Source organism: Myxocyprinus asiaticus, chromosome 49 (genome assembly GCF_019703515.2).
Source record: "Myxocyprinus asiaticus isolate MX2 ecotype Aquarium Trade chromosome 49, UBuf_Myxa_2, whole genome shotgun sequence".
Classification (NCBI taxonomy): domain Eukaryota; kingdom Metazoa; phylum Chordata; class Actinopteri; order Cypriniformes; family Catostomidae; genus Myxocyprinus; species Myxocyprinus asiaticus.
In genome coordinates, this window is record NC_059392.1 from 12,204,281 (window position 1) to 12,230,439 (window position 26,159).

General features: G+C 39.3%; 1 protein-coding gene across 3 annotated transcripts in view; it reads right to left on the reverse strand.

Moving 5' to 3' along the window:
* The window catches only part of LOC127437915 (histone-lysine N-methyltransferase, H3 lysine-79 specific-like), a 44,500-nt gene extending 19,429 nt beyond the window's left edge, over positions 1-25,071 (reverse strand). For all 3 annotated transcript variants that reach the window (XM_051693079.1, XM_051693078.1, XM_051693080.1), the window contains exons 1-18: positions 24,767-25,071; positions 12,634-12,677; positions 12,452-12,526; positions 12,147-12,210; positions 11,639-11,867; positions 11,363-11,457; positions 11,149-11,211; positions 11,002-11,057; positions 9,070-9,149; positions 8,677-8,745; positions 8,199-8,305; positions 6,939-6,980; positions 6,750-6,842; positions 1,798-2,035; positions 1,483-1,596; positions 1,306-1,397; positions 1,009-1,110; positions 737-874 (exon numbers count right to left, since the gene is read on the reverse strand). In XM_051693079.1, coding sequence (XP_051549039.1) covers positions 737-874; positions 1,009-1,110; positions 1,306-1,397; positions 1,483-1,596; positions 1,798-2,035; positions 6,750-6,842; positions 6,939-6,980; positions 8,199-8,305; positions 8,677-8,745; positions 9,070-9,149; positions 11,002-11,057; positions 11,149-11,211; positions 11,363-11,457; positions 11,639-11,867; positions 12,147-12,210; positions 12,452-12,526; positions 12,634-12,677; positions 24,767-24,847 — 1,782 coding nt within the window. In that variant the 5' untranslated portion in view covers positions 24,848-25,071. The remainder of the gene's footprint in view (positions 1-736; positions 875-1,008; positions 1,111-1,305; positions 1,398-1,482; positions 1,597-1,797; positions 2,036-6,749; positions 6,843-6,938; positions 6,981-8,198; positions 8,306-8,676; positions 8,746-9,069; positions 9,150-11,001; positions 11,058-11,148; positions 11,212-11,362; positions 11,458-11,638; positions 11,868-12,146; positions 12,211-12,451; positions 12,527-12,633; positions 12,678-24,766) is intronic.
* Between the last annotated feature and the right edge of the window lie 1,088 nt (positions 25,072-26,159).

Consider the following 26,159-nt stretch of genomic DNA (forward strand, 5'->3'; position numbering starts at 1 on the left):
GTCCCGTTTTCTTTTATATCTCATGTACGGCCGTGTGCGCCATTCACCTGGGAAAGTGATGGCAACAGGATGCACTGTGAAAAGACGACAAGCCGGTGGAGGGAGTGTGATGTTCTGGGCAATGTTCTGCTGGGAAACCCTGTGTCCGGCTATTCATTTGGACATCAACTTGACACATGCCACCTACCTAAACATCTGTGGGATGTATTGGACCAACAAGTCCGATTCACAGTGGCTCCACCTCGCAACTTACAGGACTTGTGGTATCTGGCACCAAGACATTAGCAGCAGATCCTTCAAGACAACTTCAGGGGTCTTGTAGAGTCCATGCCTTGGCGGGTCGGCGCTGATTTGGCGGCACGTGGAGGACCAACAGCATATTAGGCAGGTCACAAAATTTAAACACTTGATAATCAAATCAAAATAGAAAAATGATTTAAAACAAAACTACATCAGCAACTATCGGCATAGATTTCTTGCAGATAACCGAGTTCAAAAAGCAACTATCAGCACCGGTAAAACCAATATATCAGTCTACCTCTAGACCAGAGCACAACTAGAAAATGTCTATTCACTATAGATATTCACATAATTTAAGATTTTATTAATTCCCATGACTTTTCAGGCCTGAAGACACCATTCTTAAATTCCCTGATACTTCAAGGTTGCCCATGAATGACCATGGGAACCCTGAAACTACCATTCTGCTCACGATGGCTTATTCCGGTTCACTCACCAGCACCAGACTCTGATCACGAAGCTCCGCCATGTCTCTCTCCAGTTGTTTGGTTTGCTCCCTCAGCTGCATGTTGTGGGCAGTGATCTCCTTCTGTGCTTGCACCAGATCCTCCACTGTCACCGCCTTCACACCCAGCTGTCAACATAGGGGACAAAAGGGTTTAACCTCAGCTAATGATACCAATTTTGAATTTGCCATTTAGTTGACAAGTAACGTTTCCAAAAACTACAGACAGCTTTGGCAACAGACAATGAACATTTCAGTCTTACCTCCTCCAATTTGGACTGGAACAGGTCTCTGATCCTCTCTTTGTGTGCATGACAGGTGTTGAGCAGCTGTTGGGCTTGACCTGACAGTTCTGTGTGTCGCAACTGTGACATAAAAGCACGGGAAAAATCGGGGAGAGAAATGTAATAATAACGTTACAACAAGATCAAAGAGCACTTACACCTGCTTAGATCACAGATTAGTGAGAAGTCACTGAAGCTGGCATTATTTGTAAAAGCCAAGAAAAAAAGTTTGAGACAATGAAAAACAATGTGCAAAGGAAAACCACTTGTCTTTACCTTCTCCTGCTCAAGAGCTTGCTGTAGGTTGGTGCGGTACTGTGGTGTTTTCATGTACGCCATGAACTGCAGGTATTGGACTTTAATGTTATCTAGAGCAAGAGTGAGAAGTTCACGTTAAGTATGTAAGTATGGAATCTACCAAGTACACATTTACGCAAGCCTATGTGCACTTACCGAGCAGAGTCTGCAGGCCTGGTGGAGTCGGGCTAAGGAGAAGCTGGCTTGATGTATAATGTTGCACTTTGGGAGGTAGCTGATAGAATGGGCTCTGAGGTGACCTGTATGCATCTGTAAATTTATAACAAGGGTCAGCTTATCGAATTACTGAACTCGTCATGACTATGGCGAACCACTTTCAATCAGTTAAAGGATAATTCAGACTAAACTGAAAATTCTGCCATCATTTACTCAACACTTTTCACTATTCATGAACTCTGGGGGAAAGTGTCTTTTGACAGTGTGTAAAGTATGATGATTTGAGTGTCTCACCCTGAGGGGGCGCTGCTGAGAGGGTTTTAGCATGCAGCAGATCCAGGGCGCTCTGGCTCTTCTTGTTCTTGCGCTCTGCTGCGGTTATAGTGGCTGCCTTCTTGGGTCGCCCACGCTTCCTGCTGCCCATCTTGCGGCCCTTTGTCAGCAGTTTAGCACGGCGGGGTTTGGGCGACGGCTTTATGGGTGCGATTGAATTGGAGTGCTCCTCTTCACCACCTGATTCGTGCTGCGGCTGCTGCACATGGTACAATGAAAGTGAGGAATTTGAATATAACTTTGATCAATCAGAATTGGTCTATATTATTTTTAGGCCTGTGCAGCCTTGGTCAGGGTAGCTGCAGTTTTTAAAATCAAATTTAAGACTTTTTCAGACCTTTTTCCAAGACCTGAACAAATAAAACTAATACTGTTTCCGCATAACAAAACAAACCCACACCATCTCAAAATAAATCATGTATCACAGGCTCTTACTTAATTAGGCACACATTCAACATGGCCTTAACATTGCTTATCAGTAAAACAGGGTAGGATATATGCAAGTTTAAAATACCGAAGACATGTTTTCCACATATATATCACATTAAAATTGGTTTATGTATAGTACCATTATATAAATATAAATTAGAGGTCGATCAATATAGGATTTTGCTGATATGATAATGTGATGAAAGAGTAGTTTTTAAAATTGGTAGCCTATATTAAATGTTCTCCGTCTTTCCTTCCTGTGATGGGGAGGGCCAGACAGAGGCTACAAGAGTCCAAACTGAATTAAATTCCAGATGCAGTTTATGGTGCAACCAAAATACTAATAACCTGGGGATTAAAGTGAAACCGGAGCGCTTTGCGTTCACTATCAACGTTTACATTTGCTCATTTATATTTTTGCCGGAGTTTGAGAAGCATTTCACACACTCTTCCGGACAGGAGCTGCTCTGGGTTGATGTCCGTGGTGCGGCTCAGTGGTGCTCGGATTTCAATTGAATGACACACAAAAACGCCATTCATGGCATTTATATATTAGTTTAAAATTCCCTTATTTGGGGGATTTAAATGTGATTGGAATTTGAAGTGCATAATAATCGTGGTCATCTCAAATAATCGCAGTTAGTTTAAATGACTGCAATTAGACGATTATTTAATAATTGCGACAGGCTTACTAGTAGTAATACAAAGCTGATGAGTATTTGGAATTTTATCTAGTAAGAGAGCCTTAAGATATCTTTAATTACTTCCCAATTTAATGATATCTAAACTCTATTTCAAGATACTAAATTACAGATATCAAATTGTAATTTTTACTAGTAGTAATACAAAGCTGATATGTGTATTTGGAATTGTATCTATTAGAAAAGCCTTAGATATCTTTAATTACTTCTTTTTTTTTTTTATCCCCTTTTCTCCCAATTTGGAATGCCCAATTTCCACTACTTAGTAGGTTCTTGTGGTGGCGTGGTTACTCGTCCAAATCCGGGTGGCGGAGGACAAGACTCACAGCACAGGGGGGGGGGGGGGGCTCATGCTACTCTCCGCGATCCACGCACAACTTACCACGCGTCCCATTAAGAGGGAGAACCCCTAATCGCAACCACGAGGAGGTTATCCCATATGACTCTACCCTCCCTAGCAACCGGGCCAATTTGTTTGCTTAGGAGACCTGGCTGGAGTCACTCAGCACACCCTGGGATTCGAACTCGTGACTCCATGGGTGTTAGTCAGCGTCTTTACTCGCTGAAATACCCAGGCCCCCTCTTTAATTACTTCTTAAAGGGATAGTTCACCCAAAAATGTAAATTCTCTCATCATTTACTCACCTTTATGCCATCCCAGATGTGTATGACTTTCTTTCTTCTGCAGAACACAAATTAAGATTTTTAAAAGAATATTTCAGCTCTGTAGGTCTTCACAATGCAAGTGAATGGATGACAACATTTTGATGCTCCAAAAAGCACATAAAGACAGCATAAAAGTAATCCATACGACTCCAGTGGTTAAATCCATGTCTTCAGAATTTATATGATAGGTGTGTGTGAGAAACTGATCAATATTTAAGTCCATTTATGCAAGAAATTGTTCTCTCTGCCCAGTAGGGGGCGTATGTATGAATAATGTGAATCACCAAAAACACAAGAAGAATGAGAAAGTGGAGTTTGACTGAGCAGGGAGGAGAAATTATAGTAAAAAATTAACTTAACTATTGATCTGTTTCTCACCCACACTTAAAGCACTTCTGAAGACATTGATTTAACCACTGGAGTCATATGGATTACTTTTATGCAGACCTATATGATTTTTGGAGCTTCAACATTTTGGCACCCATTCACTTGCATCGTATGGACCAAAAGAGCTGAGAAATTCTTCTAAAAATCTTCATTTGTGTTCTGCTAAAGAAAGAAAGACATACATACAGTGCGTCCGGAAAGTATTCACAGCACTTCACTTTTTCCACATTTTGTTATGTTACAGCCTTATTCCAAAATGGATTAAATTCATTATTTTCCTCAAAATTCTACAAACAATACCCCATAATGACAACGTGAAAGAAGTCTGTTTGAAATCTTTGCAAATTTATAAAAAAATAAAAATAAAATAAAAATCACATGTACATAAGTATTCACAGCCTTTGCTCAATACTTTGTTGAAGCACCTTTGGCACCAATTACAGCCTCAAGTCTTTCTGAGTATGATGCTACAAGCTTGGCACACCTATTTTTGGGCAGTTTCTCCCATTCTTCTTTGCAGGACCTCTCAAGCTCCATCAGGTTGGATGGGGAGCGTCAGTGCACAGCCATTTTCAGATCTCTCCAGAGATGTTCAATCGGGTTCAAGTCTGGGCTCTGGCTGGGCCACTTAAGGACATTCACAGAGTTGTCCCGGAGCCACTCTTTTGTTATCTTGGCTATGCGCTTAGGGTCGTTGTCCTGTTGGAAGATGAACCTTCACCCCAGTCTGAGGTCCAGAGCGCTCTGGAGCAGGTTTTCATCAAGGATGTCTCTGTACATTGCTGCATTCATCTTTCCCTCGATCTTGACTAGTCTCCCAGTTTCTGCCGCTGAAAAACATCCCCACAGCATGATGCTGCCACCACCATGCTTCACTGTAGGGATGGTATTGGCCAGGTGATGAGCGGTGCCTGGCTTCCTCCAGACATGACGCTTGCCATTCAGGCCAAAGAGTTCAATCTTTGTTTCTCATGGTCTGAGAGTCCTTCAGGTGCCTTTTGGCAAACTCCAGGCGGGCTGTCATGTGCCTTTTACTGAGGAGTGGCTTCCGTCCGGCCACTCTACCATACAGGCCTGATTGGTGGAGTGCTGCATAGATGGTTGTTCTTCTGGAAGGTTCTCCTCTCTCCACAGAGAAATGCTGGAGCTCTGTAAAGAGTGACCATCGGGTTCTTGGTCACCTCCCTGACTAAGGCCCTTCTCCCCCGATCGCTCAGTTTGGCCGGGCGGCCAGCTCCAAGAAGAGTCCTGGTGGTTCCAAACTTCTTCCATTTACAGATGATGGAGGCCACTGTGCTCATTGACCTTCAGTGCTGCGGAAATTTTTCTGTACCCTTCCCCGGATCTGTGCCTCGATACAATCCTGTCTCAGAGGTCTACAGACAATTCCTTGGACTTCATGGCTTGGTTTGTGCTCTGACATGCACTGTTAACTGTGGGACCTTATATAGACAGGTGTGTGCCTTTCCAAATCATGTCCAATCAACTGAATTTACCACAGGTGGACTCCAGTCAAGTTGTAGAAACATCTCAAGGATGATCAGTGGAAACAGGATGCACCTGAGCTCAATTTTGTGTGTCATGGCAAAGGCTGTGGATACTTATGTACATGTGATTGTTTTTCACTTTTAAGATTTCAAACAAACTTCTTTCACGTTGTCATTATGGGGTATTGTTTGTAGAATTTTGAGGAAAATAATGAATTTAATCCATTTTGGAATAAGGCTGTAACATAACAAAATGTGGAAAAAGTGAAGCGCTGTGAATACTTTCCGGATGCACTGTACACATCCGGAACAACATAAGGGTGAGTAAATGAGAATTTTCCTCTTTGGGTGAACTATTGCTTTAATTTAATGATATCTGAAATCAATTTCCTCATATCTGAAACACTAAATTAATTTACAGACATAAAAAAAAAAAAAAAAAAATTTACTAGCTGTAATTCAACTGTTGATATCAGGAATGGAACTTTGTAACTAGTAACACTGCAATTATTGTAATCAAATATAATAATTTTTACTAGTAATACAAACCTGATATGTGTATTTGGAATTTTATCTAGGAAGAAATAAACTATAGATCTCTGTAATTGCATTTTGAACAGAAGTAATAACAGATCATTGTAAAAATTGCGAAAATGCAGTTACAGATATACCAAAAAAAATATACAGCTTTTCCTAGTTGAAATCCAATTTTGATATAAAAAATGGGTATTTCCGCAAGTAATATATTTTGATAAATAATTTTTACTAGTGCAAAACTAATTAGCGATTTCAAAAATAAGCATTTTCACTAGTAAAAACAGAATTATATTTGTCGTTAATTCATATCCAGCACTTGATTAAATGTTAAAAGGGCTTGCGATTTGGCTGACTGCAAATAGCACATTTCTACAATGTCATCAGTAACAAAACGTTTGCCCTTGCACAATGCTGCATCTACACTGTTTGGTATCAAACAAAACTAAGCGAACGTAAAAATATTACTGAGTGCACCTTTATATGTGAAGGAAGTCTATTACATTTTGATTTTCATATACAATAAGACCAGACACTTTCATTAAAAGTGAAGTGTGTAATTTCTGAGCCACTAGCTGCACCAGAAAGTTTGGCAAAAATAATGATTGTCTTCAAACACTTCACTTGTTCGCCACTGTTTCAATCAAAGATGTCCTAATCAATTTAGAGAACATATGCAGTTGGGCAATGGGGATTTCTTCAGGTCTACCTTGTGCTCCTTGGGTTTGGTCGGGGTGGTGGTGTTGCTTTTGTTCTCCTTAGTATCCTTCTGCTGACGTCTTCTGGCCGCCTCCTGCTCTTCCTTTAACCACAACATGCAGAGACGTACGACAAAATTTAGCTGGATATCTTTTACAGAACCCATAAACACATTAAATAGAATTAAGCATAAACTTACCCTGAGTTTAGGATTTTTGAGACTAGAAAAATAGTTTTCAAGCTGCAAAATAAAATTAAGTCTTCGGTTAGATAATGCTTTAAGCCACTGTTTTAGCACCCAAATACAAGCATGTGTAAGGGCTGAGCAATATATAGAATATTACACAATACATTTGGAATGCTTTTGCTGCAAATACAAAATTCAGAATTTCTTGATTTTAACACTTTATTTTGCCATAAAGTTTTTAAAAAGACAGTGTCGTTGGGGACCTGGGTAGCTCAGCGAGTATTGACGCTGACTACCACCCCTGGAGTCGCGAGTTCGAATCCAGGGTGTGCTGAGTGACTCCAGCCAGGTCTCCTAAGCAACCAAATTGGCCTGGTTGCTAGGGAGGGTAGAGTCACATGGGCTAAGCTCCTTGTGGTCGTGTTTAGTGGTTCTCGCTCTCAATGGGGTGCGTGGTAAATTGTGCGTGGATCGCGGAGAGTAGCATGAGCCTCCACATGCTGAGAGTCTCCGCGGTGTCATGCACAACGAGCCACGTGATAAGATGCGCGGATTGACGGTCTCAGAAGTGGAGGCAACTGAGACTTGTCCTCTGCCACCCGGATTTAGACGAGTAACCGCGCCACCACAAGGACCTACTAAGTAGTGGGAATTGGGCATTACAAATTGGGAGAAAAGGGTATAAAAAAAAAAACATTAAAAATAGACAGTGTCGTTGAAAAAGCTTCTCAAACTTTCCTTGCGAGCATGCATGCTTTAAGACAAATGCTTGATATTTGCTAAGTTTGATTAATTTCCATGAATCAGTGCAAAGTGCCTGTTTCAATAATTCGAATTGAAAGTCTGCTTCACATTTGCTCGTTTTTGTTCAGGAAATTGTGTGATTACTACGAGAAAAATTTACAAAAATCTCTATGCTGCAGTTTTATATATTAAAATCTTTTCATAAAAATGTGTGTAGGAAAATATTGCAGTTTAACAATATGTATTGTTACACTGGTGCATACAAATGAAAAACAATAAATATAATTCTTCCTTTAGTTAATTTAGTAAAAAAATAAAATAAATAAATAAATAAAATATTGGCTCATTTTCTATATATCGCCCAGCCCTAGCATTTCTTAGTGTAGCTTCTCTTGGTGAGATTGTGTCATGAGACAGGCATGTGCAACATCATTTGCCTAGCAATAAAGACTAATGCAAATAAGGCTCCTACTGTATGCAGACAAAGGAACAACAAAACCTATGTGACTCAAATAAAAGGGCACTTACTATGGTGCGGTCTATTGTATGCAGATAGTACGACACTGGCTTCCCCGTCCATGATACTGATCCTCTTAAAGGCGACAGCTCAACAACTCTCATTATTGTGCCAATATCTTTAAAAACGAACGACCATTAGACATTAAAACAACAAAATCAAAATGAACCAAACAACTCCGAATCTTGATTTAAATGAATAGTTCACCCACAAATGAAAAAGTAGCTCTCAAATCTCCAATGTGCTTGCGTTCGAAAAAATCCATAGTGTTGAGATCAGTCGCAAGATGTGCGAGAACCAATGATGCTTGATGTCATCAAACGTTTAAAATCACAGTTAAATGTTTACTGTCTGGAAAACAGTGGCCTTAACATTCTGCTAAATACTGTATTTTCTTTTCTTACACAGAAGTCATTAGGATCAGTAAATGATGACACAATTTTCCTTTTTGGGCGAACTACCTCTTTAAGACCCAAGCTTAAAACTTACCACTCAAGTTTCGACTGTTTATTCTGAAGTTAAGAGGTGCAAAAGGTTTTGAGGATACAATTTTTCCACCTAAAAGAGACAAGACTGAAATTGAGCCACAAGACTGACAAGAAGCTCATACTTCTAAAAATCGAAGCACATATCATCTCCTCAAAAATAAAAATTCATTCTGACAGGGAACCTATGTGTCAATGCAGGGGTCAAAGGGTTTCACAGAGAGGTGTTTACACAGCTGCTTTGAGCTACACTGCAAGAAACTTCATAATTTTGAAAATGTAAGCAGCTGTCCACTTCAAATGATTTGGTCATGCAACAATGAATTTAAAGTGAAGTGATATTATTTACTCAATCAACAAACAAAAAAAAGTCTAGTCAGAGCACGTGATAACGAACCTTCCTTCATGTTGGCAAATCGCTCCTTCAGCTGGTGGTCCACCTCAGGACCAAAGGCAAAGTTATTCACAAAAATAACACTGCAAAAGAACACAACACACCACAGGCCTGCATTGGACACTCAACAAGACAGTCAGAATGTTTACATGCGCAGTAATAATCAAACTACAGTGGATTGTCGAGTAGTCAAGCTACAGTCTTCATCCATCCATTCAAGTATATATGGCAATGCATAAATATTTAAAGCAAAGACGTCTGCTGAGGAAGTGACGCAGATGTTTTCCAGTTGACCTTTTACATCATATTAGCATCCAAAAATATTAGTTCCTAGCATTCTCTCTACCTTGTTTGCTTAGCGGTCAACATCTTGGTTTAATACAAATTGCGCATTACCTCTGTAGTCAGATTTTTTTCGGAGTTTTTTTCAGATTGAACTATGTAAACGTCCTGAATAATAACAACATTTCATTGTTTAACTTCAAGATCAAAAGGATTTAACTTGGTTGGAAGTTACATCTGAAAGATGCTAATTTGATCTTTAAAGTTTTATACAGGGATGCAAACTCATCATGGGGGACGACAAAGGTGAGACAATTGGTGGTCCATGCCCTTACGAAAATCGAGAGTTCATGGCAAATTTGCCACAGACAATTTTCACATGCAAATGAGCTTTGCGGCAAATTGTTGCCAAAGGTTTGCCGGAGGTTCACAACTACCGGCGAAGAGCTGCAAACTTCTGGCAAACATTTGCAGTGAATCAAAAGCTAATTTGCATGTGAAAATAACGAGCAACAAATTTGCTGCAAGTTTGCGGCTAGTTTAGATTTTTTGTAAGGGTGAGCATGTTTTCCAGGGATATTTTTTTAAAGAATAAGCTAAAAGCAACAATTTCAGTGATATTAATGTTTCAAGTATAGCAAATTAACTGCACAATTGTGCAGAATTAGCTGCAAATATAGATGGCATTTTGGTGTGGCTTGCTTCTATTTCACGAATTTGTTCAATTTCATTTACAGATTAGTTTAGTGACCACTTCTAGAGATGCCACTCTAGGTGTCGACAAATAAGTGTCTTATGTGCTATGAGTAAGTCTTTGAATAATTTTTAGTTGTTCATGACTAAAATCTACCCATAGTCTTTATAGTGTTTAAGCATTATAAGAACAAAGCAGGTCTATAATTTTTCTTTAGTTTGTGAACTGCTGAACATAACTTTTCATCCAAATCAAGAGTCAACAATGATAAATTCTCCTCCCTGCCCAGTAGGTGGCGATATGCACAAAGAATGTGAATCGCCAAAAACAAAAGAATGCTAATGTGAAAGTGGAGATTGGTAGTAAAAAGGACTTAAATATTGATCCGTTTCTCAAGCACACCTATCATATTGCTTCAAAACATGAATTTAACCACTTGAGTAGTATGGATTACTTTTCTGATGCCTTTATGTGCTTTTGGGCCTTCAAAGTTCTGGCCACTATTCACTTGCATTGTTTGGACCTACAGAGCTGAGATATTCTACAAAAATCTTAATTTATGTTCAGCAGAAGAAAGAAAGTCATACACATCTGGGATGGCATGAGGGTGAGTAAATGATGAGAGAATTTTCATTTTCGGGTGAACTATTTCTTTAATGAATGCCGCTTCTTCAGAGCCCTTCAAGCTGCATTCCTGTCAGACGCAGAATCACTATGTATGACTGCCTCGGTAGGACTGTGGTAGAAAAGCACACGCTTGGCCACTGCTGTAATCAATTACACAGTAGTCAAGCATGCTTTTAGAATCTGACCCCCAAAAACTCTTTGGATCTACACAAATCACTAAAGTGACCAATTTTGGTTTCAAAACGAAAGGTGAGGAGTTTGCATCCCTGTTTATAAACTGTGCTCAGATCCCATTGGTGGGAATGTGAGCGGATGATTGTTTGTGATCATACCTTGTGTTGGCTATTCGTTCTCTCCATTCTTCTGAGAGGAAATCTCCCCTTTCCAGCTGTCAAATAAGACATAAATCATATTAACACAAACAGACCAAAACACATCCCTTCACTCACAATTCACAATATGCTACTATAAACACTTACAGTGTACTCGCTGTGTTTTTTTCCATACCACTTCATCCACCTCTTAAACTCTTTGTCCATTGACTGCAAACATAAAAATTCAGACGTAAACACTGCAACTCCAAAACCCGCTGTCCATTTTAGTAAAGAGGTTGCCGTGTATTAAGAGCGTTCGGGTAGCTTTTAAAGGAATATCTCAGCCAATGGTACAGTGGTCTGGACAGGATGCTTGTACCTCTGCATAGGTTGCTGGAATGTCTGCTTTCTCGATGCCGTAGTAGTGTTTACAGTTGGTGGCTGCGGCGACCTGCAGGACTACCTGTCCAACACCTACAAATTTGGATTGCAAAGACAACAAACATGCACAGTCAAATGGTTGATAGCAAAAATAAAGATCCACCCTAAAACGAGAGGACATTTGAATAAGGCAAACTCCTAAGGACGAAGTGGTTACAACCTAATCTGCATCAAATGTCTTTTATCAACAAGTTTTGGGAGCACGGTTACTGACCACTGCCCAGATCCACAAAGGTGTCTTCTTCCATCATCTCCATTTCGTCGATGATCTGGGCCACCAGGTCGAATGATGTCTCTCCATACACCTCAGGAGAGAAGGGCTCATAATTGTTGAGTTTCTCGGGGTCAGTGACAGAGTGATTGTAAACCTGCTGTAGGATGTGTCGCAGCAGGCCGTTGGAAGGACGCTTGTTGAGTTTCATGGGTTGGGTGGTCCCTTTCCACTGCAACACACACACACAAAATGAAAAAGTTATACTTAGCATCAGTATATTTCAAACTACTATGCTGACAAATATGGAACCACGGACATACTAAAACAAAACAAAAAAACTCATGAAAGGAAACAAATGACATCCAGTCTGTTTCATTTATTGACGGTAACAGTATAAAAGTTTCTCTACAAAGTAACTATATAAAAACCCAATAGAATAGTTCTTTGAAATAAAAACAACTGTTGGTCAGCTGTTAAGACTATAAATATTTAGAACGACTTGACATACCAGTTGGTGAATGCTGTCAATGGCTCTGTTGTACTTGTCACACAGTCTCTGCATACTCTCAAAGCTGCAACAAAACAAAATAAATGAACAATCTTTCATTGTCTTCTCAAATACAAGACAGAAAATGAAACTATTTGTATTGCAAGCAATAAATCTTGCATGGACAACATTAAAATCACTAGATATACTATACATGCAAAATCTATGCGTAAATATGCATTTATTTTATAGTATATATTTATACTAATAATAGGCAAACTACAAAAAGCATAAACGTTTGTTGTCTTATTAGTCTGAGTTTTTACCTCTTGGTGTTGTAGTCGATAAGTACGTAGTTCTCCATGGCCAGCTTAAGATCTGGGATCTCCTCACATACCCAGCTGAACAAAGAGAGAAACCCAGTTTAGTTTCTCAATTATAATACAGACATTATGCACATAAAAATTGACAGAGCAATCAAAACTAAAAGCAAAAACAAAAGACTTACCGAATGGTTTCAATTATTTCATGTGCAGCATCATGGTGTTTATCCTGAGAAGAAAGAAAGATGTTAGAAGTAGGGTTCAAAATTACTTCGGCACACCTGCCAAAAGGTAGTGAATCACAAAAATGAACCAGCCATAAAACTTTATATTGCAGTATTAGATTGCTATATCGGCCAGAGAAATTAATTGGACAATATCTGGTTAATTTGAGATTATCAGCATTGACTGATAACCTCATCCCCCTTGCGTCAGTTCCAAAATCTACATTTGGAACTCATTAAATTATCACATATTGTATATAAAATAGCATTTGCCACAAATTTGCCACTCAGTATTTGCATATGCAAATGAGCTTGTGATTTACCGCAAACGTTTGCAGCTCTTCACCAGTAGTGATAAACCTGCAGCAAACCTTTGGCAACAATGGACAATTTGCAGCAAAGCTCATTTGCATGTCAAAATAATCAGTGGCAAATTTGTACAATCAGTGTGAATTTGTGGCAAGTTTGCGACAAATTTGCCACAAACTCTCGATTTTTGTAAGGGCGTTCTTACATTACGATGTAAACGCATATTATGTTGCTATTCCTAAAAGAGTTACAATCCAACTGGATGATAACTTCTTTTATTTATTCATCAAAGGCTATTTTTATTTGTTTTTATGTTGTTTATAAAGCTAAATCACCCTTACAAAAATTGAGAGTTCATGGCAAATTTCCCGCAAACTCGCCACTGATCATCTTCACATGCAAATGAGCTTTGCAGCAAACTTGTGGTAAATTGACCATTGTTGCCAAAGGTTTGCAGGAGGTTCAACACTGCCGGTAAAGAGCTGCAAACTTCTGGCAAACATTTGTGATGAATCAGAAGCTCATTTGCATGTGAAAATAATGAGTTGCAAATTTGTGGCACATTTGCAAGAACTATAGATTTTTTGTAAAGGCAGTTATCCATTTAAAAGGTAGTCTGCACGACAACAACACAAATTTGACCTTTCCAGTTTGTGCAGGGTCACAAGAGTATAACTGTCACACATTCCCGCACACACAGCCGCCAGCATGCCTTCAATAATTTGAATAAGTTAATTCCTCACACATGCCTGGATAAGACCATTATGTCACCATAGGCACTTGTACTATAGTCACTGTACCATTATGTTTCAGTCAATATATGCATCATAGTGTGATCTTGGGCTTTTTACATGGCTCTCTGCAATCCTTGAATCTTACAGTTCAATTGTGGCATTTTGCGGTCAAATATCTTCGTACAATGACCACTAGACTGTATAATCGACTGTTGTCCCAGACAACCAAGTTCCTACAGAACTCTCAAACCAATATTTCCAATGTCCAATTCTTTATTTATTTGTTCAATGGCCATGTAATAAGTGGGAAAATTTACAGTCTGATGGTCATTATCACATAATAAAACCCCTGCAGGGTGATCACAATTCATGTGACTTTGCATTAACTGTGCCACACTTATAAATGCATAATTGTGGCTCTTTAAGACCCCAGAGGTCTAATTAAGCCTGCATCATGTCAGACCTGCAGATCTGACCCTGACGAACTCGCTCAGTCCTGCTGTAACCGAGACACTTGAGCTATGTCGCTACCTGACCCAGTGACCCACTTTTCATCAGCAGAGTACTGAGAAGAACAGTGCCTGCCGGAGTGTGCCGCTGCTGGGCCATTCTGCCTCGCCAGGCTCCTCCTCATCCAGCATGGAGCAGTTTTCCCGCTCAGCTGTGAGTACGGTGGGTCTCGTGCCCTTCCGCCCACAACTACTACTCTGAAGCAAATGCAACGGCACTGAGAAATAATGTGCCCATAGTGTGAGCTCGAACAAGTGGACTTAAAGGGAAAGTTCAGCATAAATTAATGTCATTCCTTATTCTCTTGTAAATAATACGAGTTAGGAATAACAAGAGGGCGAGTAAATGATGACAGAATTGTTATTTTTGGGTGAACTATCCCACCAGAACATGACTGTCTTGCATTATTTTAATATGCTGTTAAATGAAAACACCAGCACTGCTAAGACAGATGGAAAAGTGTGTGTACGTGCACAGGCAGACACAGCACATCATGCCGAACGGGAGGGGGAGTGAGTACGTAAGAAATGAAGGGGTGTTCCGGCGGTCTTGTGCACACACGGCGCACAGCAACACCAACGTGACAGCTAAAAATATCACACTGGCAAAGGAAAGGAGGTGAGGAAGACAGAGAGAGAGAGCAAAAAAAATACCAGCGTCATGGGCTGCGCTTTGTCACGAGTACGCTTGGTGGTTGAACTGACTCAAATACGAAAGTGGACTCTTTACTCACCTCATCCAACCTCGGTGTGAATCACAGAGGGGGTGTGTGAGGGGAGGAAATCACGCCTCGTAAACATTTATCATTTAATCGTGGAGATTACCTCATAGTACAACCCCCGTACACAAACAGAAGGGAAGAATTTGTCGTTCTTTTTGGCTGGGATAACGAAATGTTACACCTTAAATATATTACATGAGCATTATGTTTAATCATGTCAGTGTTGTTCATAACGGTTCTGTACAACGTTCAGGCTGAGGGGAGTGTCTCAACCAAAGGGAAGGGTTGTGGAAACACCAAATCCCTGCTTGTTAGTGGTGTTTGCTAAGACAAGCGTCACAATTATTATGCTCAAACTACAGACATGATAGCTGAAATTGCGTGGTTTGTGAAGATATGTGCCAATACTTTCCAAAGCAATCAGACTAACATTTTTGTACCCCATCATCCAGAGAGCAACTAGCAGTAGTTGACCAATAATGGATTTTGCCAATACCAATAGCTAAAGAAAGCTTAACCAATTAATCTGCAGATAGTTTTTAAAATCTACGTATTGAATGTGTTTAAAAATGTACTTAGTCTTTCCTAGGTCAGTTTCACGGTGTTATTTTTGAAGTACGTCGCTTACCACCAAAACTTTACATGCAGAAAATGGCACTTACGTTTGTCTGCCCTGGTTGCACTGAATGTGAAAAGATATGAAGAATGTTAAGTGTGTGTCTTCCACAAATGCGTTGCAAGATGTGAAGAATGCGAGCTGCTGCCAGAAGGTGATTTATTTTGAAACAAACTGGTATTAAAAAATTATTTTACCATAATAGCTGCACCTGGGAGCAAGCAAAGACGTAAATTCGTCATCAATATCGGTTCACTTCCATGACTGAAGGGCTGTCAATACATGCAATTATCGATTTGTATCGTGAAACTCACAATATTGTATTGATACAATAAATCCATGTATCGATATTTATATTCTACCATTTGTCCTTATCATGACTAGCATTTAAGTAAAGAAGTTGTCTAAAAAAGTGCAAACTCAGAGTGCCGTTCCTCAGTGCAGTCAGAGACGCTTCTATAAGGGGCGAGAGAGACTGAAGCTGAGCCTGTTTCTATCGCAGTTGCGCTGGGCCTCTCTTATCCGTTTGGCACTAGAAAATGGATTTTACACAATGTTTGTTTGATGATCCCTATGACAATTCTTAAAATCGTAAAATCGTTCTTTTATTCTATGTCATTGAATTATGTCTCTTTTCATATCTTTGTTCTTTACAGTTAGTTGTTGATCAAAAACAACAAACATTTCATGTTAATCACACATAAAGAAGCCATTCGACAAACACTTCTGCCGCTTCCGTCCCTGCCACTGGTGTTAAAGAGACAGTTCTGGTATTTGCGCTACACATCATCGTAAATACATGCCTAATTTGTTACTTGTTTATTGTTTAGATGTAAATAGTCAAAATTAGGCATGTATTTATGTTGATGTGTAACGCAAATGCTAGAACTGTATTCTAGCATTTGCGCTACACATCAACGTAAATACATGCCTAATTTGCACTATTTACAAGTAAACAATAAACAAGTAACAAATTATATATGCGATATGCAATTTCAAGACATAATTTTTATTGATGGAATACATAGAATTTGTATATTTTTCAAACACAAAAATGTGACAAATTATGAAAAACTAATGATTAAATAATTTCGAAAATATTATGGTAATTTACCAAGTTAAAAAGTCCTCAGTATAAGCATTAGCTGAAAGAATTTTTCATACGCTATGCAAGCAAAATGGACATTATAACTGAAAGATACCCAAATAAATTGGAATTCAAAGCTTGTGAATTGGAATCAAATCATAATATCGTGATGTATCACGATATATCGAATTGCGATGTGTATTGCAATACACATCGCGTGGTGGCTAGCAATACCCAGCCCTAGACGATTGCATTCATATCAGCAGCAAACAGTACCGGTGTTTACATGAACCGTACTGCACGCAGACCACCCTTTCAAGAGGACTTGTGTCCTGTTCGCGGGTGCGCACCAGAGTTTGGAAAACAGCATTCTTATCAACAAAACTAACTCAACTTTGATGTCAAAGGAACCAGTGAATGCCCCAAAACTTGTACTGTGAAAGCACTCCTTAAATGCAGTTTGTGCAACTAAAATTAAAAACCAGAAAATAATAAAATAAAAAGATTTGGTGCATAAACAACGATTAAATACCATATATTATTATTTGAAAACATTTCAATATTTAATCAAAAACATTGTGGTGGAGAGTTCTGAACAAGCGAACACCACTCACATTTTCTTTAGAAAATAGAAAAATCTAGTTAAGGTTCGACACAGGACATTTTGAATTACATAGTTAAAAAAAACTAAAGCCAAGTAAGCTTTTGGCATTGCATCACATGGAAGCACTTATAGATGATCTAAGTTTCCAGATATGCACGCACACACAGTAGATTTAAAGTGTACGAACAGGATGTAAATGTCTGTGTATTGAGCGGCTGAGTATGTAAGTTACAGCAGAGTACTGCAGGGAAGAAAGAAAACACTAAAGCTCACAGTTCGATAAAAAACCCTCTCTGTTCTCCCACCCCAGGTGAGTGGGGTGCTTTTGTTCAGTGTACAATGTGAAGCCGCGAATGCAAAATGGCACACTAGTGGACACAGAGACGTCAACAGCCAAAGAGACAGCTGGAGTGGGAAAAAAAATAAAAAAAATCACTCACCCGAGTCTCTGAAAAGCAATACAGTTAAAATGAATGGAGGGGATTTTATCTTTGCCAAGTATACAATCACTGAGCGTAAGAAATATTTAAAGTAGAGGAGAATTCCCTGATGGTAAGAGGTGGTGGTAAACTTGTCACAATGTAGCAAGAAACATAAAATGAGGGGGAGTAAATGATAGAATTTTCATTTTTGGGTGAACTAGCCTTTTTATTTTTAAAGGAAAGCAAAAAGGGAGGTCCAAACATAGTGCACAATATATGGACAACCACCACCCAGAATCCTTAATTAATAGTAGCCACCCCTCCCTAAACAAAAACTTGAAAGGCATGTTTACAGCTTGCCAATGTGGGCACTCTTTAATTCTGTTTACCCAATGGCAGGCTTTGCAGAGAGCAGAAATATGGCTCTCAGTAGGTGGGGCATCCATCCCTTATCAAGCAAACTCAAAGACGGAAGTCATCCGAGGCCAACCAAAGCACTAAAACTGCTTAAGTCATAACTCTTACACTCCTAGAAAGGACACATTGAATGACACATGAAAGAGACTGGAGTTTTTAGTGACACAGCAGCACTGAAAATAGCATGTGCTTCTGAGAAACCCACATTCTTGGTTTGTGTGTAAAAAAAAAAAAAAAAAAAAGGGAGCCTGATTCATAGTAAAATAAATGGCAGGAGGGACAAACAAGACAGTCATCTCTGTGGTAACCACAGCCTTTGATCTGCCCCCCCATTTCCGTATACAAAGCGGCTCAATCTTTTGTGGCAACATCAGTGGTGTGAAAAATGCAAACTTTCAGAAGATAAGACTTTTCAAACACATGTTCTTGTAAAAACTAGCAGTCAATGTAAATGCCCTTGCCCTGTGTTGTCATTATCTTTGTTTGTGACTTAAACCAAGCATGAAATCCTCTTTCTACATCTTTCAGACAAGATATACAGTTGTGCTCACAAGTTTGCATACCCTGGCAGAAATTGTGATATTTTGGCATTGATTTTGAAAATATGACTGATCATGCAAATGACTGGTCTTTTATTTAAGGATAGTGATCATATGAAGCCATTTATTATCACATAGTTGTTTGGCTCCTTTTTAAATCATAATGGTAACAGAAATCACCCAAGTGGCCCTGATCAAAAGTTTACATACCCTTGAATGTTTGGCCTTGTTACAGACACACAAGGTGACACACACAGGTTTAAATGGCAATTAAAGGTTAATTTCCCACACCTGTGGCTTTTTAAATTGCAATTAGTGTCTGTGTATAAATAGTCAATGAGTTGGTTAGCTCTCATGTGGATGCACTGAGCAGGCTAGATACTGAGCCATGGAGAGCAGAAAAGCACTGTCAAAAGACCTGCGTAACAAGGTAATGGAACTTTATAAAGATGGAAAAGGATATAAAAAGATATCCAAAGCCTTGAAAATGCCAGTCAGTACTGTTCAATCACTTATTAAGAAGTGGAAAATTCAGGGATCTCTTGATACCAAGCCAATGTCAGGTAGACCAAGAAAGATTTCAGCCACAACTGAATTGTTCGGGATACAAAGAAAAGCCCACAGGTAACCTCAGGAAAAATACAGGCTGCTCTGGAAAAAGACGGTGTGGTTGTTTCAAAAAGACAGTCATATTTTCAAAATCAATGCCAAAATTTCACAATTTCTGCCAGGGTATGCAAACTTTTGAGCACATCTGTATTACACGCAATCACTGAGTGTTCTAATAAAGTGCCTGACATGGTCTTCTGCTGTTGTACCCCATCCTCCTCAAGTTTCGACGTGTTGTGCATTCTGAGATGCTATTCTGCTCACTACAATTGTACAGAGTGGTTATCTGAGTTATCGTAGCCTTTCTGTCAGCTCGAACCCGTCTGGCCATTCTCCGTTGACCTCTCTCATCAACAAGGCGTTTCCGTCCACAGAACTGTCGCTTACTGGATGTTTTTTTTTTTTTTTTGGCACCATTCGGAGTAAACTCTAGAGAATGTTGTGCGTGAAAATCCCAGGAGATCAGCAGTTACAGAGATAAAACTAGTGACACTAAAATGTCCGAAATTTTACAACAACATCAACTTTTTCATTGAGGGGCAACATTACTGAATACACTTACAGTGTTACTTACTAGGACAGTATATTTTGAACAAAAGGACTAAACGGTCACGTAATTTAGCACTTGAGCAGGACACCAAACTGCTGCGGAGCGCGAGAAGTGAATGCCCATTTGTGCGTTTATGGCACGAGCATCCGCCACTGACCTTGCAACATCAGCACGAAACAAATAAAGTTCAGTGAAAATTCCAATGAAGATCACTATGTATGAATTTGGAAGTAGGCCTATAGGCTATCAGATGTTATTAATAAAACAACAAGAAATCTTTGGAGGCATTTTTGCCCAGAGCCCCCATTAATTTCAGACTCTGGATGGAGAGATGGAGATGAGAGATGTAACAGGTGTTTAGGTGTCTCTCTTCACCATGCAGCTGGTACACAAAGCACTTTTGGAATTTCTGCCTTTCTTGTCAAAAGTGCTGCATTACGACTAATGTTGGAGCACCAATATATGAAAGGCATCAAAACTATAGATCGCTCCAATGTAATGTGCTTGCAATGTTAACAGCTTTGTTAATCATTAACAGGAGTGATAGTTTTATGGTGTCGCTCGCTAACGGACATGCAGTATAACAGCATTTACATGTCGAATTAACAGGTTTAGAAAAGTTTATACATCTGTAACATCTTAAGTTCAGTAACTACGCGACAAAGCACTCCCTCACTGTGCGCGCTAAAAACCAAATTCAACAGGTGCTCAAACGTGCTGCTGACAGCTGCACGAGAGAGAGAGGGAGAGATAGAGCGGATTTACTTGTGCATCTTCTGGAGTTAGAGTTTGATACAAATACAAGTCTATTGATTTGATTTGTTCATCTGTATCTATTGGTTTAATAATTCGCAGCTGCACTGTAAAGTGAATAAAAGTGTGTGGGAATTTCCCACACTATGAATGTGGAACTTGCGGGAATGATTACAATTGTGCGCTATACCCACAATCCTGCGCCGAATTTCAGGCCCTGGTATTTGTAGTAAAATCATAGTAACCAAAAAATCAACATGGTTACTATCATGGTTACAACAGTAAAATCATAGTTACTATATGAATACTAAAGTACTTTTGTAAAACCATAGTTAATTGTATCAAAACCATGATTTCTGCAAGAAAACCATGGTGACGGCAGTCATGGTTATTACAGTCATAGTTACTACAATATTACTATAGTAAAACCATGATTAATTTTCACTAGGGTCCTTAACTAAAAAAACTTATCCAGTTACTACGCACTATTACACTACATGCATCAATATAAAGTGCATTTCAAACGCAACTCAACATATTCAACATTCGTAATCTGTACGTCACTATAGAAGGAAACTTGCTATTAAAATGGATATGTGAAGGGTCCGGGATGTCGCGGCTTGAGTGTTATAATCATACACTGAAATCCGAAATCTTCATCAATGTAGCAGGGAAAAATAACTTAATGAACAGCCCAAGTGCTTTAGTTATTGTTTTATGTCTGTCAGTATTTGCACTGAGTGCCTGCTTAAAAATGGAAGTGACTGTGTGCAGTTTAGTCTCACCTGCAGCTCTGTTCGCGCCGCGCTATCTATCCCTGGGTGATGTCGGCGTAAATGATTAATCATATATTGATGAATTACCAGTATACAGCACTCGCGTCGAGTGATGTCTGCAAACAGTGCCTGTTTTGTAAATGTTTTTGACCATTGCTGTTGTAATTGACTACAAAAAGAGAATGTTCCCTTCCCAGACAGGAGGACTCGAATAATGCAGGGGCCTTCTCTATCAGCGGCTCGTTTTACTTGGCGCTTGCCATTTGCGACTACACACAATGCGTGCAGAACTGTGATGTCAACAAAGTTGACCCACGTGAAACACAGGCGGAGAGTATCCATTTACAGCTCCTTTCAGGTGCATTTAGCGGAGGTTGTAACTTTGCGTGTCTATTTGACGCTTTGTTATCTTTGCCAAACCTTGTGCCCCAGATGTGTCATTAAACTTGGTGAACCCCCGTGCCAATGCTTACAGAACAGTACGGGTCGGTTTTTTTTTTTACCGAGAACCGTAACACCCCTAATGAATAAGTAGGTGAAATTTACATCATGCTTACAGTGCAAGCAAGATGTAGTGCCACACGGACTAACTAATTACACTACCTACCAAATAAATTAATTTAAACTCAAATCAATATTTCACGTCCATTTGTTGTTTATGTCAGAACAATTAGACCGTATAATGATTCGAGAAACAGAGGAGGTTAGTTGCCATGGACAATTAAATATACAGTTTAGCGGGGGCCTGGGTAGCTCAGCGAGTATAGATGCTGGCTACCACCCCTGGAGTTGTGAGTTCGAATCCAGGGCGTGCTGAGTGACTCCAGCCAGGTCTCCAAGCAACCAAATTGGCCTGGTTGCTAGGGAGGGTAGAGTCACATGGGGTAACCTCCTCGTGGTCGCTATAATGTTGTTCGTTCTCGGTGGGGCGCATGGATGCCGCGGAGAATAGCATGAAGCCTCCACACGCACTATATCTCCGCGCTAACGTGCTCAACAAGCCACGTGATGAGATGCGCGGGTTGACGGTCTCATATGTGGAGGCAACTGAGATTCGTCCTCCGCCACCCGGATTGAGGCAAGTCACTACGCCACCACGAGGACTTAGAGTGCATTGGGAATTGGGCATTCCAAATTGGGGAGAAAAGGGGAAAATAAAATAAAAATTTAAATACAGTTTAGTAGCCTTTACACACAAAAATATGAGCGCAGAATGTTGCAATTGACCAATCGGAATAAAATATTCCAGAGAGCCGTGTAATAAGGCCGTATACTGCGAGGCTGTTTGCCGTTTTGACATTTAACACTGTAACAGAGAATACTGGAGCAAATGTGTGTGGTGTTGTGGGCTCAGCCCACTGTCAACCATCCAGTTCAACAGCACAGCATCACCTGAGTTAATCACGCCATGGAATCTTTGTGTTATGATTACTGTAAATGTGCAGTGACTGTACAATGCTTTCAAAGACAACACAGACAGAAGAACAATGTCTGGTCAGCCCAAAACAAACCTTTTTTTTGACTTGGGATGTCATTCTACCGGCATTTAAGGCACAACAGTAGTAGTTCAATTTTTACATTTTCATAAGACAATGTAAATGCTTAGGAAAATCTAACTGTCACCAGTTACTAAGGCATTGCTAGGGCATTCTAGATGATTGCTTACTGGACCAAATCAAAAGAGACCATCCCTAATCTCTGATATTCTGGTCCCCGGATCTGTCCCGAGTCCCTCCGTCAAAGTCTATGGGATTGATTCACTCGTTTTATCGTCCACTGGGTGGAAAATCTTAAATCAGACTGCTTATGTAAGTTAGAGGTTTGTTCAGTTATCAGTTGCCCAAACCTTTAGTACAATACAGACACTCCCCTTAACAAACCACACAAAATAATGTAAATGTCACAATGCTCCATTTAAAAAAAGCCAATCCTCAAGTCTGGCAGGTTTTTCAACCACTTGATTTACAAGTTATGACTAGAAGTCCAGTTAGTGCCAAACCCCATGTTATTTTACAAGAGATTTCAAGCTATATGGGTTAGGTTTACATTTTGTCCCCTCTCAAAATGTATGCAGATGGCAACCAAAACACAGCACCATTCCACTGCAAGGGCTGCCAAATGAGCAACCACAGTTTTGAGCCAAGTGAACACAAAACAGTCTTCAATACATCAAATTAACTAATGTTCTAACATGTACTATGTGCACCCTACTAGGCTGCTACAAGCCTTACAAAATAATGTAAGGGAAACGTCTGCACAGTAAAAAATAAGGCCACATAACAGTTATGGGACAGATATGAGAGCTGGCTGTCAATAAAAGACAGTAACAATATGGAGATACCGTCCTATCTCCTGAGTTCACTGCTTGCCTTTTGTTTAACATCCTCCACACGATATTTAGCAGACACAAATTTTATGTACACCTAATATATCCATTACTGTTGTTTATGGACACTTCTGGCAGCCATATAAATTGTTTAGTTATCTAAAGTTTGTTGAATGTTGCTGTTGGTAAAAAAAAAAAAAAGAGAGAGAGAGAGAGAGAGAGAGAGAGAGAGAGAGAGAGAGAGAGAGAGTGATAAAGTTAGCCAGCCCTGCTATATAGCTATTAGCTTGACGGCTAGCGTGAGTTTCAGTCTTTGTAAACCTTAGCTGAAATTGAGTCATATTAACTGAAATTGGTTTTTGGTTTAATATGTGCTTAAACAGCATGTTTCTTCAAAGAGCTATGAGGTTTCAAGTAAAACGAGTATTAGACAATTACACACTGCTGTAGTAGGTTTAGGTTGGTAAGTGGATGTGTCTCAAAACCTAGTGCGCTGCCTACCTAGACAGCACTTCAGAGCATCATTGGTAGGTTCATATTTTAGAATGGGCCTCATAGACGCGTTGGAACGTTCGATTCGAATCTTGCAAATTCGAATGGAACGTTCGAACGCCCATATAGAACACCAAAATGATGTCTAGATAGGGAACTCGCTGTGTTTTGATACACAGCCTGTGTGAGATGGCCAACTGGGTCAGCGGGCTACAAACGGCAGCACTGTTTGTATTTCCTGCTATTCAAATATTGATGGGATTATTCAGCATCGGTGAAACGGCCCAGTGTCTAAAGACATTTGTTTTTTTACAACAAATCCGACTGTGATATTTTAGGTCTGTAATTATTAGTGTTTAATTTATAATACAGTCACCTCTTTGACAATACACATGTATACGAATATATACGGAACTTTCAGTTGTACAATCAGTCTCGTATGTTCATTTTTAGTGAATCTAAGTACTTAAAACACTACTAGAAACCACAAAGCAGCAATAATAAAAGTCTTTACACTATGTGCCCTTTGGATACACGTTGTTCCCTACCCTCCTGACCCACTTCGTATAATAGCAAGGAATCCCGGAGCTGGTTTCGGTTTAGATTGAATATATAAATACAGTACTTACATATACTGGTAAGGGCCACGGGTAGCCTGCAGCTTCGGCTCCGACCGGCGACTTCAGCTTTAACTCCAGCTTCTCTCCCATTCTCACCAGTATAGCTAATGGACGAGACACATAAACTAGAGCAGGAGCATTTTCCGTGAAAATCACCCGGTTTAATGCGATAGGATATCACGGATGATATCTTAACAAAGGTTATGGAGGATCGAAAAGATTTGGTCGATTTCGATCCGATCTGTCCTGGTGATTTAGTGAGAATGATCAATTAAGCCGAGCGGCTGCTCCGCTTCGGCAGTACCGCCGCCATCTTGACCGGCTAGATATGAAAAAAAAAAAAAAATCGTGCGTGCTTTTGTGTGTGTGCATATGACAAACCGTTTTATGGCAAGCCGTTTTAACATTTATTCCTTAAAATTGTATCTATTTTTGCTAAAGACCTGCTAACACACGATATACAATTTACGTAATTTATTAATATATATATATATATATATATATATATATATATATATATATATATATATATATTTTTTTTTTTTTTGTGGGTAATTTCATGATTTACTAATTGGCAACGTAACTGCAACGTCATAGGCCCATTCCAGATAGCACACATATATCTCAGAGATGTCGGTTTTAGATAGTTTCATCTGGAAAACATCACAATCTAATTAAAATCTGTTAAACATCTTTAAAAGATCAGATTTACCAACATGCTATATCAAAAATGTCTCAAAGACATCTGCGGAATGTTTTATTGACATCCGAGACATACTTATTGACAACTGTCTTATTGACATATTGCAGATGAGCAAACAACATTAAAAATATGTCTTCCAAATGTAAACACACATATCAAATAGACATCTGGGTGATGTACGTGTGCTATTAGGGATTAAATGACCAATTCACAATGTTGTCTTTACGTACATCCTCCTAATGTCCCAAGATAACCTAGAACGGTCCAGTTACATAATGTATTCGTAATATTTTGGTAATTCCATGACTAACTGCAACATTATAGGGCTATAATTTCATTACCATCAAATTACCAGTTCACAATGTTGTCTTTACGTTCTCATAATGTAAATAATGACTAGAGTTTGCTATTTAAATGTTTAAAACATCTCCAGTCACAATTAGGAAAAGTACTTAAGAGACTGTTACATTTTGACAAGTTAAAATATATTTAACATAATACTCAAACAATGGTATTTTAATATAGATAGGTGGGAAATACACAAATTCATATTGTAATATCACACATCTTCAGCTGAACTCAGAACAGTCCGTGCACAATGGAACTGCGCCTGACAGGATAGTTTGTTTTTCTGAGGAAAACATTTTTTATTTCATAATAAAATATATAAATGTCTTAAGTTATAAAAACAATAATAGT